Below are 17,063 nucleotides of genomic sequence, written 5' to 3' on the forward strand. Positions count from 1 at the left end.
TTTATCTCAAAAGTATAGATGGTATACTTTTTTTTTTTTTTGAAAACATGCTTTGGTAACAGTATATATAAGATATATATGTGTATATACTTATATACATATGTTACAGTGCAGAAGTTATGTACAAGGGTTTAATTTTTATACTATTGCGTACAGAGGTATTTGTTGGTTATATTTGAGGCCTCTTTGTAGAATAATCATAGAAGTGGACTTGCCAGTCTCCTTATATGTACAGTAGTATTTTAGAAAGTTCGAGTTAACTCGGACTTCCACATGTGTGCTAAGACACACATATGCCCACATACATAAACTAAATAAGATGCTTAAGCGTGGAAATGTCAATATGTAGACATACGCCTTCTCTAGCACTGTAATGCCAGTGAGGTCATCTGACTTTAAATGGTGATTCAAAGTAAATCAGTCAGTTACTCTCATTAAGTTTGTGAATCTTACGCCTTTTAAGTATCAAAAAGATTCTTTTTAATTTTGTCTTATTTTTCTCTGAACTTGCATATGTTTCCTTAAGAACACGACCTCGAGATGATATCCTCGGTAGATGTGAACGATCAAAGGATGCCAGCCCCATTAACAGGTGGTCTCCAAGCCGAAGAAGAAGTAGGTCTCCCATTAGAAGGAGATCCCGTTCCCCATTGAGACGCAGCAGGTCTCCTAGAAGAAGAAGCAGGTCTCCTCGAAGAAGGTAAATGTGAAGGACAAATGCTATCTTCTCCATTCCATAACCTTTGGTTCTTTTTGAAACTTAGCTGCATTGGCAGGTTTTTCTACGGACCATTTTTTTCCTGAAACATTTTAGTTGTGATCACATAGCTTCCTTCTACCAACATGGGATACTGCACACAGTTTTCTTTTTAATTTTTATTTTTATGTGCACTGGTGTTTTGCTTGCATGTATATTTGCATAGGGTGTCGGGTCCCCTGGAACTGGAATTATAGGTGTGAGCTGCCATGTAGGTGCTGGAAATTGCCCTGATCCTCTGGAAGAACAGCCAGTGATCTTAACTGCTGAGCCGTTTCTCCAGCCCAACACAGTTTTCTTTAGTGTAGTTTCCTTTGAAATTTATACAAATCTGTTGCAGTAAAAAAAAAAAAAACAAAAAAGCGATGGAACTGGTTCCCACAAGTACCCTGGCAGTCACTAGATCCAGCTCCAATGGGCCATTTGAACTCACGCTAATTTATCTCAGATTAGTATCTCTTCCAGCAGCTCTTTGCTAGCCTTGAACTCTCTGGTTCCAGCTACCTGGCAACATCATGGTTAGTAGTCCAGCAGTAGCTGTCCTATGGCGGTATCACAGCTCCCTGCCATGGACTCTGCCCACACTCCCAGCAACCGCCCCCTGGTAGTTAAAGTAAAAACTCCCAACTACCCAGTAAAATCAAGACTCAACAAACTGTAACCCAACAATCAGATTTATATGCTAAATTCTCAATCCACGGTACATCCACACAATGATTTTATAACCAGTTGATAAGGATATAAACCGCCCACCTGGATAAGATAAATTTGTCTACAGAAATCTATCCCAGTTATCTTGGCAATTCAAGACCACCCGGATCTGAGTCATATATCCTCCCACCCCAACATCCCATCTTGATTCTCCCATTTCTCCTAGATCCCATCCCACCTCTACCCCCACCCCCGCTGCCTACCTTTTCTTCTCCTCCGGTGACAGGCTTCACCTTATCCTGGACCTGCCTTGCTGCATAATGACACCATCCTACACAAACCATTGTTTCCAAGAATTTGGTCTAAGGTCTAAGGAGATGGCTCAGCTGCTCTTCTAGAAGATCCAAATTGGGTCCCAACATTTATGTCATGTGACCACAACCACATGTAACTCCAGCTCCAAGAGATCCAGTGCCCTCTTCTGGCTTTCCTGGACATGACACCTGCATATACATGGTATTCATGCATACAGACACACATAATCAAAACAGTCTTTAAAATTGATAATACTTAAAATTTTTTAACTAGCCCTTGCTAAAAGATTGTATAAATAACTTGATTTCTGGTTAGTATTTTCTGACTAAAAATAAACATTTCAACTCGTTGCTAGAAAACATTGTATATAAAGTGTGTATTATTTGTAGGTTATTAAAAAAGATTTTTAAAACCATGCATACATTAACCTTCTAACTTCTTTTTGAATATAGTTTAGGAAGACAATACACCGAAGGGTTACATTAGAACCACCTTATGTGGTTCTGATAACTTCCTCTTTAAAACTGTCTTCCTAGAAATAGAAGTCAAGTTGTTCGCTCAGTGTGAAGGTTCTGCCTTTACTGAGTTTCTTCGGCAGCCATCTTGGCAGTTCTCTTGTCTTCTCAGTTGTGGATATATTTTCTCTTTGTAGAGTTATCTTTTTTACGTGTGTAGGTTTCTTGATGGCCAGAGAGCATTGGATCTCTTGGAACTGGAGTTAAAGGTAGTTGAGTTGCAGGCAGTTGTAAGCTTCCTGATACAGGTGCTAAGAACTGGCCCTAGGTCCTCTGCAAGAGTGGTAGGTAAACTGGGCTGGGGAGATGGTTCTGTGCCTGAGAACCCGGTTACTAATGCAGAGGACCTGGACCCACAGGATCCACAGGGTGGATCACAGCCTCCCTTTCCCTTCCTTCTCACTATAAGTCAATAGATTAATTTATAAGTAAATAGATTAATTGGAATTTTAAAGTTTATCGCAGTAGACGTAGGCATGTTTGTCTTTCCTGTACATAGTAAACAGTAGTGTGCTTTTAAATTGGTTTTACTAAAGCATGATTAGGCCACCAATAGGAAGGGGTGCTTTCACGGAGCCTGAATAATCCCCAGATCCTACAGGGTATCTTCTGAGAACCAAGTCTTGAGAGTTGTTTTCTGGTGTATGTGTGTGTATGTGTGTGCGTGCACGAAGGTGTAGGTAATACAGTTTTAAGATTTTTAAAGTAACAAACTCTTTCTTGTGTGTAAAGTTAGGAGTTGTGACAGGCACATGTAGTCATCACAATTACCGCTCTCTAGGGGAGAAGATCTTGGCTCTTGGTGACCAGTGTTTCCTTTGACTCTAGTTCTTAGCAGCCATCTATTGTCCTGGTTTTGTAGTTTCAACTTAGGTTTCACAGAAATCTTGCTACACTGTCACTTTTGAAGTTTATGTAGTTACCAGTACAGTTTCAGATAAGCACAGCTGGCATAAACAGCTGAGACAGTAACCATAGCCGAGACCCTCATTTTTGCTGTATTAATAAAATAACTGTATGGCTGGAGAGATGCCTCAGTGCATATGAAACTGAACACTTGCTCTCCCAGCAGGAAAGCCCAGCACTCAGACAGAAAGCTGAGCATGGCTACAGGTACCTAGGCATTTAGGGGTCAGACCAGTGGATCCCAAGAGCTGGCCATGCTAGCTACAAACGTAAGTTTCCAGGTCATTGTGAGACTCTGTCTCGAGGCAGTAAGCTGGAGGACAATAGAGAAAGGCATCCTGCTCTGGTCTCTGCATCCTTGCAGAGAGCTGTTGTACTCAACCCTCACAGCATGTCTACATACACGATTACATATGCATGAGCACAGTACAGAGCAGCAGCCCATGAGTCATAGCTGTGGTGCTCTTGAGAGTATAGAAGTGCTGGTAGTGTAGCTCAGTGGTAGAGGGTTGGGGTTAGAGTTAGTGCTTGACTAGCTAGCACACACAGTCCTAGAACAACCAAAAGAACAAACATAAGTATTTGTTTCTGTTGCGCTTAACTCCATATTCATGAGAAAATGTGTAATTCAATAAATGTTATTAACTGCTCAGTTGTTTAAATTCTAAGTGAGAGGCCAGAGAGACTCCTCAAGACAACTTGCTGCTCTGGCAGAGGTCCTGAGCTTGGTTCCCACTGCCCACATGTTGGCTCACTGTGCTCCACTGCTGGTTCCAGGGGCTTGAATGCCCTTTTCAGGCCTCTGCAGGCACCAGTTGTACACATACACACATACAGAAATACATACTCATTTAGGCCCTAACAAACAGAATCTTTAAAAACAAATTTTTAAGAATTTGGGACTTGCTATTCCGAGTTCTCATAGCCTCCTCCTGAGTGCTGGGATTAAATGGTGTCTCACCATGTCTGGGTACCTTTCTTTAATAGAATAGATTTTGAAGGTGTCTTAGTTTGAGTTTCTTTTACTGCAAGGAAACACAGTGACTCAAAAAGCAGGTTGGGAAGGAAAGGGTTTATTTATTTGGCTTATACTTCTGAATCTATAGTCCATCATGGGAGGAAGTCAGGATAGAAACCCTAAGCAGGGCAGGAACCTGGAGGCAGGAGCTGATGCAGAGACCATGGAAGAGTGCTGCTTACTGGCTTGCTTCCCGTGACTTGCTCAGCCTGCCTTCTTACACACCCAGGAATTACCAGCCCAGGGATGGCATTCCTCTCAGTGGGCTGGGCCCTCCTCCATTGGTCACTAATTGAGAAAATACCTTATAGCTGGATCTCATCGAAGCATTTCCTCAAGTGAGGTGCCTTCCTCTCTCATGAGTTTAGCTTGTGTCAAGTAGGCACACAAAACCATCCAGTACAGACATTATAAGGTTCACAGAAAAATTGAGCATAGAGTTCGAAGTCTTCTTTATTCTTCCCCACACATGGTGTCATTTGCAAACTTTATTCGATACCTTAGCAAATATTTATATGTCCCTTTTTTTTTTTCAAATAGAGATAGGAGTCGAAGGAGCAGGTCACGCTTGAGAAGAAGATCTCGATCACGGGGTGGTCATAGGAGAAGGAGCAGAAGCAAAGTAAAGGAAGATAAATTTAAAGGAAGCCTCTCGGAAGGAATGAAAGTTGAGCAAGAGTCTTCGTCTGATGATAAGTAAGAACGGGCTGTCACCATCTCATGTTTCTAGTGTAGAAAAACAGATGGCAGGGAGGGCTTCATTTTCTGCCTGTCACAAGTGAATCCCACTTCAGCCTGGATTTAAAAATTAGCCCTCTGTGCTTATTAGGTATGTTTTTTTGGAATTTAGGGACTCTGCTTTTTCTAGATTGAGTTAAATATCGGGCCATTATTTTACTGTCTTCCTTTTATTTTTATTAGAAAGAGCAGACCAGTTTGGGGGAAGAAGTTTCTATACAAAATTTAGACTTTTCAGTTTGTGTCAGATGTTGCATGCCTTTCAGTTGGACTAGTTGGTGGGCAGTATATCTGTTACAATGAAGTAGAGAAACAGTTCGTGTCTAAAGACATGTTGTCACCTGGTGGCAGAAGGCCAGGGATAACTAGATCCTGTGACGCACAGGCCAGTTCCCCTCAAAACAAGCCACCCCCAAAATCAGCAGTGCTTGAACTAAGGAGCCACTGTTGAGTCTATGACTGAGGAAGCTAGGAAGTGTAGAGCTTAGCGTAGTCGCAGTGCGCTTGTTAATGTTAGACGTACTCCTCGGTGCACTTAATAAGTCATGAAGATCAGGGAGGTCCTTGAAGAACATGTGGGCAGGCTGCCCAGGTGGCATTGGACATTGAGCACATTGTCCAGTCTGAAAAGAGTCAAGTGTTTGTATGTATCCTTTTTTTAATCCTTTTTTGTTTGTCATGTTGGTTTTTGCTGGGTTTGTAGGTGGACCATAGCCTGCTTGCATTTTTGATAGGAAATAGACTAGAAGCTTCCATGAGTTTTCTGTGTCTCAGGAAAAAATATCAGCTTACTTGTTCTGCTTTTGCTTTATCGATGAGAAAACTTAGATCAAAGCAGTAAAAACTCTTTTCTAAGGTCACAAAAGAGTCACTGGTGGGTATTTTGAATGCAGAAATCTTTTTTGTTTCCCGTTTTGGTGCAGTAAACAAGGTGAGGGTGATGTTTGCTGGGCTCCCTTAGACAGCTTTGAGCCTTAGATGGATGATGGCTTAGACTGTGGCTCCAACTTTAATTTTAAAATGTACAAGTTAACAGTTTGGGAATCTGCAAAAATGTTTGAAAACTTTTTTTTTAAGCCTTGAAGATTTTGATGTGGAGGAAGAAGATGAAGAGGCTGTAATAGAACAGAGAAGGATACAGAGGCAAGCAATTGTGCAGGTAATATGATGGCCCTTCCAGTCTTGGTAATCAGTACAAGAACAGCTTTTAGTTGAACAAAGAAAGAAGTAGTGACAGTCACCAGGTCACTAGGAGTGACAGTAACCAGGTTACAGAAGACTTAGAAAGATGGCCATTTCTTTAGTTGTTAGAACTGACCTGTTGCTCTTTGTTTTGTTTATCAAACTAAAATATAAACTACTTGTGTAAAACGTGAGAATTTGAAATATTCTTTTTTTTTTTAAACAAACATGAAGATTCTTACAGTATAGGATAAATTGGAAGTTCCTTTAGCAAAATCAATTATTTGGTACTATATAAAAAACTATTTTACGGGGTTGGGGATTTAGCTCAGTGGTAGAGCGCTTGCCTAGGAAGCACAAGGCCCTGGGTTCGGTCCCCAGCTCCGAAAAAAAGAACCAAAAAAAAAAAAAAACTATTTTACCTAAAAGGATAATGGCAAATTTTAAATTTCAATTTTGCTTCAAGCTTTTGCATTAGTGTGGGGGTGGGGTGGGGGTGTGTGTGTATGTGTGTGTACAGGTGTGTGTGTGTACAGGGGTGTGTGTGTACAGGTGCATGCCTGTGTCATAGCCTGAGCATGGAAATGAGGATCGTTTGGTAGGAGTTGTTTTTGACCTCCACCATGTGTGGGTTCTGACGATTGGACTTGGGTTGCCATCTTAATGGCAGTCACATTTACTCACTGAGCCATATTGCCAGCCCACAGTTGGGGTTTAAATGAAAACTGAGTGAGAAAGGTTTTTGTACACATCTCAGCGGTCAGGAAGCAATAAGCTTTGCTGCTTTGAAAGGCAAACCACATTTCCTTGGTTGTCCTGAGAGAAAAGTCAGACCACAGGATAAAATTTCATATGGTCAGGTCAGGTTAAACCACTTTGAATATACACCAAACAACTACTTTTCAGAGTTCGCAGAATTGGGAATTTTATAAGTATGTGTGCGTGAGGTAAGCCGGGTGAGGACGTATTCCTTTTACATTTGCAGTGCCCAGTGTCTTACCACAGCATCTCTTTGCAAGTCATATATTTAGGTAATAATCTGGCTTTATGAAGCTAATGTATCTACTGTTGTTATAGAAATATAAGTATCTTGCGGAAGATAGCAATATATCTGTGCCATCTGAGCCAAGCAGCCCCCAGAGCAGCACAAGATCACGGTCCCCTTCGCCAGACGACATCTTGGAGCGGGTAGCTGCTGACGTAAAAGAATATGAGCGGGAGAATGTTGACACATTTGAAGCCTCAGTAAAAGCCAAGCATAATCTAATGACAGTTGAACAGAATAATGGTGAGTTAGAGTATCTTAACGAAGTTTTCTCTGCAGTTTTAGCTATGTAACCTTATAACAATTAGATTTGAGGAAAGTTAAAAAGAAATAGGAATATTATGCTCAAGTAATGATCTGTGCTAATGTGCTTATTAGCTTATTTTGTGTATATATGTGTCTGTATGGTAGGAGTGCACATGCAGGCCTAGGGAAACCCTCAGATTTTATTTTTTAGTTCCCATCTGTCTTTTCTTGAGATTGGTTCGCAGCTTGCTGAGTAGGCCCTGCTGGCTAGGGAGCTGCTGTCTTTGTCTCCCCAATGCTGGGATCACAAGTGCCTGCTGCTTTGATGCCCTGCTTTTTCTTTTTCTTTTCTTTTTTTATTAGATATATTTATTTATATTTTAAATGTTATTCCCCTTCCAGTTTCCTGTCTATAAGCCCCTCATCCCCTCCCCCATATGGGTGTTCCTCCCCTTGACCGCCCTGACCACTGCCCCTCCGACATTCCCCTGCACTGGGGGTCCAACCTTGGCAGGAACAAGGACTTCTCCTTCCACTGGTGCCCAAACAAGGCCATCCTCTGCTACATATGCAGTTGGACCCTGGGTCAGTTCATGTATAGTCTTTGGGTAGTGGTTTAGTCCCTGGAAGCTCTGGTTTGTTGGCATTGTTGTTCTTATGGGGTTGCAAGCCCCTTCAGCTCTTTCAGTCCTTTCTCTAATTCCTCCAAAGGGAGTCCTTTTCTCAGTTCAGTGGTTTGCTGCTGGCATTGATATCTGTATTGGACGTGCTCTGTATGTGTCTCTCAGGAGAGATCTACATCCGGTCTCTTGTCAGCATCCACTTTTTAGCTTCATTAATCTTACCTAGTTTTGGTGGCTGTATATGTATGGGCCACATGTGGGGCAGGCTCTGAATGGCCGTTCCTTCAGTCTCTGTTCTAAACTTTGCCTCCATATCTCCTCCTATGGATATTTTTGTTCCCCCTTTTAAGAAGGGGTGGGAGTGTCCGCATTTTCGTCATCCTTGTTGAGCTTCCTGTGGTCTGTGGATTGCACCTTGGGTATTTTGAGCTTTTGGGCTAATATCCAATGCCCTGCTTTTTTAATACAGGTTTTGGCAAGACAGGGAATCTACTGGTTGTCATTTCTTGTCAAGGATATTTGATTGAGTTATCTGGCTGAATTGTGGCCACTCATTGCACTCTAATTTAATAAGAATGTGCATCAGGTCATTTTCAGTAAAGCCAATGTATAAGAAGGAAAAGTTTTTGTTGACTTAGGTTTTAGTTTCTGTTTTCATTTCTCCAGTATTAATGTAAGGATTCTGAGATCAGTACTGGACTATTTGTGTGTTCTTGCTATAAGTTGTCAAATTCTCTTGCAAGTTATGTTATTTTGCCATGCCATAAACCATACCTGGCATTTATCCAAAGTTTTATTAAAATAGTATTGTTGTCTTTTAGAATTTTAGTCACTGTCCTTGATAAGTACTTGTGACCTAACAGTAGCTTGATTTTATATTCTCTTACTGTGATTTGGGTGTTCACTTATTGAAAACCATTGTATTTCTTTTTTCTTGCCCAGTTTTCTTTATGAGTATTAGGTATTTTAGGGGCAAATTTTAAACTGGTGGAGGCTGATCCATATCTGATTAAAGAGGGAATTTACCCTTTTAGGTATTTAATATGAAACTTTTTTGTTTGTTTTTCCAAGTCAGGCTTTCTCTTTGTAACACTGACTGTCCTGGATATCTTTTGTAGAGCAGGCTGGCCTTGAGTTCAGAGATCTCCCTCTCCCTCTGCCTCTGCCTCTGCAGTGCTGCAGTTAAATGAGTATGCCACCACACTGCCTTAAATTAAGGTCTTAAGGATAGCTTTTCATTTTAGTCCAAGATTATCATACAGCTTTTTATCTAAACTGGTCATGGCAAAAGTGGATGTTAGTTTTTCTGCCTTGTACTTGTAGTGGATATTTCAAATCAAGTGTAAAAACCTGTTTCTCAATTGAATTATCAGTTGAAAACCAATGTATAAGAAGGAGAAGTTTGATTAATACTACTGATTCTTCTGTTGACTTGGATTTTAATTTCTGCTTTTATGTTCCAAGTTCTAATACATTTTTATTTCATTTAAGGTTCATCTCAGAAGAAGCTTTTGGCACCTGATATGTTTACAGAATCCGATGATATGTTTGCTGCTTATTTTGATGTGAGTAATTGTATATTAGTAACATAGGAAAAAGTCTGTATCTAATGCTTGTGAGTGGACGGAGCAATGAGGTACACATTAACAACACGGAAGTGCTAACATCTGCACGGGCTGCGTAAGCAGCAACTCAGAACCGAAGTGTACTAGCCTTGTTCCTCTCTGAGGCAAAACTGTATCAGCAATTTTAGAAGGTCTACAACAGAAGAGTTGGAGAACTTTACCAAAGTTGCACATCCACCCTAAAGCCTAAATGTGTAGGACTTGTGCATGTATGTACAGATGGCACTCAGCACATGGTCAGGAGGAAGATATGTGTAGTAGTTAGATACCATAATGGGGTTTATGGGGTTGGTTAGGTGATCTTTGTTAGTAGTATTTTTCTGTTTTTATTTTATTTTTGTTCTTTTTGCTGTAATGTTTTGTCAGTGCCTTTTTATTGAAGGTCTTCATTATAGATAAACCTGAAAGTCTGAAGCCATTTCAGTTTATATTTAAAGGGTCGGTCATTCATATATATAGATATAGATATAGATATAGATATAGATATAGATCCTTAGTAAGAAGGAGAGAGGTTAGATGTTACAGGAAAAAAACAAAATGAGGTAAAATAATCACTGCATGAAACATTGGGTTTGGCCTAAGACATCTGTAGTACATCACATGGAGCATAGCAGGAACACTGAAGAGAGTGGATTGAGAAGATGAAGTAAATAGTGCCCCCATTGAAGTCTCAGCATCACCATTTGCCTGGGTGATGCTCAGTTCCCTTTCTATGACTCTAATGAGATACCTGGACAATTTATAAAGAGAGAAGATTTGTTTGGGTTCTAGACCATAATCAGTTGTCCTTGCTGGTCTGGATCCATGAGTAGAGAGTACATCATGGCGGCGGCAGGTGGCAGTAAAATTGCGCACTTAATAGTCAAGAAGGGGGAGACAAAGAGGATTTGGGGTCTCACAATCTCCTTTGATCTTATAGGTGTCAGCTCTTTAAAAGATCCCAGTGCCTCCCAGCAGTGCCAGCCTGGGAACCAAAGCCTTTATCAGAGACTTGGGAGTGTGAGTTGGGGGGTGTTTAATAAATAAGCTACAGCATTATCTCGGGACCTTCTGGGTAACATGGAGCATAATATGGAATAGGGTTATTCACAAATGCTAGATAGATGTTGTTATTTTTAATTTTCCACACAGGCTCAACCTAGTGCAGCCAGTGAATGTTACTACATTTCATGCCTGTGTGGTAAGGGTACAAATGTCTCCATGGACAGGGAGGCAGAGAAGGAATTGATGCAAATCGGTAGGTAATGGTGGACACTGTGGCTCGTTAACTGAATTCCAGTCTGTAGGAGTTTCTCCAGTCTGGCTCATCAGCTAAAGGAAACCAGACCTGATTTTGAACTGTTATCTTAATTTTTAGTGCCTAATCACGCCCAAAAACTTTTGGAAATCTTTCTAAAATATTTTTCCTGTTATTTTAAGATGTAAGACATTTGGAAAATTTTACCTTGGCTATCTTGAATTTGTATATAAGTAATAGTAACAATCAACTAATATAATAAAATGCTAGTATTGCCATTTTGTTATTAAGGAGTTACTTTAAATGTGCAATTACCTGGTCTCCTTCATTTCAGAGTGCTCGTCTCCGGGCCGCTGGCATTGGGAAAGATTTCAAAGAGAATCCCAACCTCAGAGATAATTGGACAGATGCAGAAGGCTATTACCGTAAGCTTGCATTTCTCATCAACTTTAAAATTCATTGTGCAATTCCATAAAAGTACACTGCTCAAATAATCACACATTATTGAACTCTTTATAGAAAGGTATGGCACGGCCAGTCATGGCATGTGAGTTTTTCTTATATTCCAGCCAGTAGCCCAGAAGCATTACATATTAATTAAAGCAAGCCTAAATTTGTATGTAGATATATTTAGGCATGAATGAGTTCTCTAGGGAAGAGGTCTACCACTTGACCATCTTATAAGAGAAACAGCATACAAAGGGAGCCAGGTGCTAGTCATGGAGCATTTGTCATGCAGTACTGTAGCTCCTTAGTGAGCACGTTCATAAAGTTGTCTGCAGTTGATAGGACCACAGGAACTCTGAGAGTTTCTGAAATAGGAATTCGACTTCTGTCACTTTCTGAAGAGATGACCAGTGGAGCAGTGACTGGTTTTCCATCCTCTATTGGAAACTGGAGATTTGATCCATTTTTTAACTAATTCCAGTGTGTAAGTGATTTCTTAGTTTTGTTTTCATAATCATATCTTTAGTTTTTAAATTTGGTTTTAGGTGTGAACATCGGGGAAGTCCTAGATAAGCGCTATAATGTATATGGCTACACTGGGCAGGGTGTGTTCAGTAATGTCGTCCGTGCCAGGGATAATGCAAGAGCCAATCAGGAAGTGGCTGTAAAGATCATCAGGAACAATGAACTCATGTAAGTGCTTAACTGAACCAAAATCAACAACAAAACACCCAACCAGCATCTTAGTTAATTAAAAGTTTTAGAAAAGGTTTTTACTGTAGGATTTTAATTTAGAGCCATGTGTTAGATGGGAAGTTCTATTGTGTCAAAGTCGTTTCAGTAGCTACTCTGTACCAGTATGTCCTTAGACACCGCCCCCTTCTGTGTCACCTAATGCCATCTTCTGCTCTCACACCCTTAATCTAGACAGGAGAAATGGAAGGGTATGGATTGTTACTGAACTTGTAGCAGCCAGCAAATCAAAATGATTGATTAGCTACTGACAGGAATTATTTGTGTCTGTCATTCTTGCCTTTTTTCTGTCATAAGCATAAATAATTGCCATTTCCATGTATTTAAGTCTACTACACACCCAGCTGTAGCAGAGCCAGCTTTTCACTGCCTCAAATGTTAGAAGAATTGCAGGTTTTCCTTGAAGTCTTTGATTATCCTAGGTTCAGAAAGATAGATTTGGTTGGAAAGTCTAACCTTCTGTACTGTAGACACTCACTTTTTTGATGTGATTTACTAGTTTATAGTCAGACTTTCATTAGTAAAGTTATACTTAGGTAGGCATGCCCAATGTTACATTCTTAGAAGAACCAGAGTAATAATTATATCAAGATGTTTTGAGATTTAAAAGATTTTAATTAAGTAACAGGTAGTGTGTTACCCAGGGTATATTAGGCTATGCGTAGCAGATGTTACTTCTCAACTCTTGTGTCCTAATCTTTTTTTCATTGCAGGCAAAAGACTGGTTTAAAGGAACTAGAGTTCTTGAAGAAACTGAACGATGCTGATCCTGATGACAAGTTCCATTGCTTACGCCTCTTCAGACACTTTTACCACAAACAGCATCTCTGTCTCGTATTTGAGCCTCTCAGGTAAAGTGTCAAGACCCGAGTAGTCAGTTGCTCCTATAGTTTATATCGCAGCTTCATGCTGGGTAAATGTGAGGAACTGCTTAGGCTTCCTGTTGGTTCTTCTTGTTAACTGTGTTATCCTGAAAATCATCAATGTGGAGAGCATGGAGTTCTGTATTGGCTGGCAGACAGTGAGTAACCTCAGGCACCCTGCAGGTCAGCGCCTCTGATGCACACAGTTGGAGTGGTGGGGACAGATACCAGGTTTGCCTTGAGCAATATGGCTTCTGAGTTGCATTTTCAGGTGAAGACTCTGCTTAAGTAATGAAGTTCTTCCTTTGTTTATTTTAAAAATTGAGCTTTATGGGGAGGCTGTATTGTGGACATACTGGTATTCCCTCAGCTCAGCGCCAAGTAATTTATCAGGCATTTGGAATAAGGGTTCTCAAACAGTTATGTAAGTTTTATTTTGCACTTGGTTTTGCTTTGTGCTTGAAAGTATTTTTGCCTTTTATATTTGATTTTTGACCCCATTTTCTTGTTTTTTTCTCTCCTTAAAGTATGAATTTGCGAGAGGTATTAAAAAAATATGGTAAGGATGTCGGTCTTCATATTAAGGCTGTACGATCTTACAGTCAGCAGTTGTTCCTGGCATTGAAACTCCTTAAAAGATGTAATATCCTACATGCAGATATCAAACCAGATAATATTCTGGTAAGTCAAACAACCATGCTACCTTGTGTGTATATCCATTATTGTTACACTGTAAAAAAAAAAATAAGATTTAATATAATTCTGTGTTTAATAGCTCATTATGACTTACTTGCCAAATTTTGTCTTTGAAATTGAGCAGTGGATTTCATAGAAAACTATGAGGAAAGAGGAAATGAATTTTTGTCCCTTTTCAAAATTTTGATGGAGGAATTTATAGTGTGCAGTGACCCCAAGAATGATATGATCTCCTTGGGTTGCTAGAGGATATTCAGTGTTGCGTGTTGAAGTATGTTCTGGTCTTGTGGACACAGGACTGCTCTCTGCTGTTTGGAGTTTAAAAGGTGCTTGTTTGGGTCACTTGGTATTTTAAGACCCAGTCTTGCTCTTTAGTGGCCTCAGACTCACTGTTTTCTTGCCCCAGTTGCCCAAATCTCATGCTGAGACTACAGATACTGTTTTGTTTTGTTGCCTTTGAAGTGGCTTCTGGGGACCCAAGCAGTAAGGTTCAAGGTATTGTTAAAAGGCCTTCCTTTGAAGTTATGACATTTCTTGTTAGTGCTTTCTGATGTAGTGCAATCAGATTTCACAATGTCTGGGGTTTTTGAAATTTCGAGATGCATTATCATGGTGAGATCATTGACGCAGAAGCACACCTCTCCCTTCTTTGGCCCCTTTTCCTTTCTGTGGTATTCACATTCTGAAGCATATTCACAACTTGGTTAATTGTTTCATCATCTGCAGTGATGTGTTCTCCTTTTGTGTTTTGCTCTTTATTTTGACTTTAAGTGTATAGGTGTTTTGCCTGCGTGTATGTATGTGTATGTATACACATATGCACACACATACACACACTCTCCACACACACACTCATACACACACTAGATAAGTGGAGCGTCCACAGGTGGCAGAACACCAGATTCCTTGGGACTGGCATTATAGACTGCCATGTGAGTTCTAGAAATCAAACACCACCTCCACCCCCAACCGTTTCCTCTGGAGTCATAAGCCTCTTAACAACTGCACTATTTTTCTAGCCCTCACACCTCTGGTTTTTGTTTGTTTGGTTTTGTCTTGTTTGGTTGATGCTCTTCTTTTTTTTTTTTTAAATCAGCTCTAGAATAATGCCCCAGAGGAAGAGCCACATATGTGAGGTTTGAGCTGTGACAAACTAAATTCTTGGTTTGCGATTGGGCAGAAGATACTGAAACTCATTGATAGAGTGCTTGATGCTCGCATGAGACAGTGTGTTCAGTCTCTAATACTGTATCCCCAAATTTGTGATCTCAAAAAGTTTAATGAGTCCCAAAGCTCTTTAGCTCACATTTATTTTGTGTGGCTCTATGTATTTGGTACACGAGTGTGTGCACATGTGCATAACTGCTGCCTGTGTGTGAGCATGAAGGGACCAAAGACCAGCATAGAATGTCTTCCTCTACTGTTTCTCCATCTTTTTTTCTGTTTTGTTTTGTTTTGTTTTGAAATAGTCTCTCACTGGATGTGGACTTTACCCATTAGCTAGATTAGCTAGCCAGTGAACCCCTGTGAGTATCCTGTGTCCACCATTCTAGTGCTGATAAAGAGATACTTAACACTACTCCCAGTTTCTTATGTGTGTGTCTGGGATCTGAACTCTGGTCCTCTTACTTGTAAAGCCAGCATTTCACCCATTGAGACACACACATACCGTCTATCTTAGAATAGTCCCTTCCAGGCTGTTAGACTAATAATGACGCACATTCCATATTGATCTGGGTTTGTGTTTATATTGTATCATGTTGTGTGGTTGATATAACTTAGAGGTGGGATTGCTCAGCTGTTAGTGAAATGGTAGGTCTATTGTAAATGGATTATAAAAGGGAGTAGCCAACTTTATTTATTTTTAACTTCTGATTTGTCTTTTCAGAACTTGTGAAAAACAATATAGATGTACAATAAACGTGCAGTTTAGACAATGACACAGCAAACACTTGAGTAGTGCTATGGCAGTCTGATGTTTGACAGGGCCCTAGAAGTTTTCATTCTTAGCACCTTCTTTAATCAGTGTTAGTTTCAGTTTTCACATGAAGTTTGGAAACTAAATATACCTTCTTGGGGAAAAAAAAAATCTCAGAGAACACCTGGAACTGATTTCATTTCTGACAGTCCAGTGCCTTTAGCCTGGTTTTAGCCACATGATGTGCAGCCTTCTTCATGGGGAATAGAAATTACATAGCAAAGTGTGTGTGTGTGTGTGTGTGTGTGTGTGTGTGTGTGTGTGTGTGTGTGTGTGTGTGTGTGTGTGTGTGTGTGTGTGTGTGTGTGTGTCCCTCGGTAGTTGTTGGTTGGGTGCAGTGCTGCAGGTGTTACAACTTTCTCAGTAGCTGCGTGGATTATTTGTTTTTATAAAAAATGTATTTGCCATTTTAAGACAACTTTTTCTGCTGGACTCCAGAGTAAGAAAGTTGGTCTTGATATTGTGTTGTAGTTTAAAATAATTTGTGCTTGGTTGGCCTTAGGGGCTCTTGCCTTTAGTCTCAGAACATGGAGGCAGAGACAGATGGACTTTGTGAGTTCAAGGCCAGCTTGATTTACATATAAGAGTTCCAGTCCTGCCAAAGCTACATAAAGAGACTCTGTCCTTGGGCTGGGGGCAGGAACTTCGTTCTGTGGGTCCTACTGATAGTCTAGTCTGTTAACACTGATTACACTTTGTGAGGATAATACCCCCTACCCCAGAGAGGACTAGAGCTGGTTAAACTATTCATTGTCATGGGGATGGGAATAGTAGTCCAAGTTCAAGCCCCAACTCAGAATTTGTATATGTGTCTCTTTTGAAGCGGGGAAGGGACTCTGGAATGTGAATTCTCTTCACTTTTCGATCTTGAACATGCTTCTGGTCATGAGTGGCAGCAGTCATGGGAGCAGCTCCAGCCTTTCTCAGCAGATGTCACTGTTGCTGTGTATGTGGAAGTATTTACCAAGAAAAGGAGAACAAATGACTAATACAGAGTTTACGTTTATCAGCTCAGATACATTCAGCATTTTCTGTTGAAGGGATTTAATATTTTTCAGACTTAAAGTGGTGACAGTTTGAGATGCTGTAACCTGGGTGACTGCTGAAGCATGTAGTCGTGGGCCACCATCGCTATTGTCATTCGCTGGCAGTTGGTATTCGATTTAGTCAGGTTTTCTATTAAATGTTCTCATGCTCTTATGGAAACTTGAAACTTTGTTTATAACTTGACTTTAAGCATTCAAGGGAAATTTAGATATGCTTTGCCTCATGAAATGAGATTTAAATACAGTTGAGTAAAATTAAGTGTACCTGGTATTCCCTGTGTTTCCTCACTAGAAAAAAAAGTCTTACTATAATTGTAATAAAATATTGAACATTTTTTATAATTAGTAACTTGTATAATAGAAAAGGAATTTTTGAAATGAGTGATTTTTGTTCTTAGTATAGGGATTAGTTTAAATTCATA

The 17,063-nt window shown here is 40.1% G+C and overlaps 1 protein-coding gene across 1 annotated transcript in view; it reads left to right on the forward strand.

Moving 5' to 3' along the window:
• Positions 1-17,063, forward strand: part of Prpf4b (pre-mRNA processing factor 4B) — a 34,138-nt gene that overhangs the window by 9,863 nt on the left and 7,212 nt on the right. The window contains exons 3-11 of the mRNA XM_032885291.1: positions 527-700; positions 4,703-4,858; positions 5,978-6,059; positions 7,160-7,370; positions 9,488-9,561; positions 11,193-11,283; positions 11,851-11,998; positions 12,772-12,909; positions 13,449-13,602. Of these exons, the coding sequence (XP_032741182.1) occupies positions 527-700; positions 4,703-4,858; positions 5,978-6,059; positions 7,160-7,370; positions 9,488-9,561; positions 11,193-11,283; positions 11,851-11,998; positions 12,772-12,909; positions 13,449-13,602 (1,228 nt within the window). The remainder of the gene's footprint in view (positions 1-526; positions 701-4,702; positions 4,859-5,977; positions 6,060-7,159; positions 7,371-9,487; positions 9,562-11,192; positions 11,284-11,850; positions 11,999-12,771; positions 12,910-13,448; positions 13,603-17,063) is intronic.

This window comes from Rattus rattus, chromosome 14, assembly GCF_011064425.1.
Source record: "Rattus rattus isolate New Zealand chromosome 14, Rrattus_CSIRO_v1, whole genome shotgun sequence".
NCBI classification, from domain to species: Eukaryota; Metazoa; Chordata; class Mammalia; order Rodentia; family Muridae; genus Rattus; species Rattus rattus.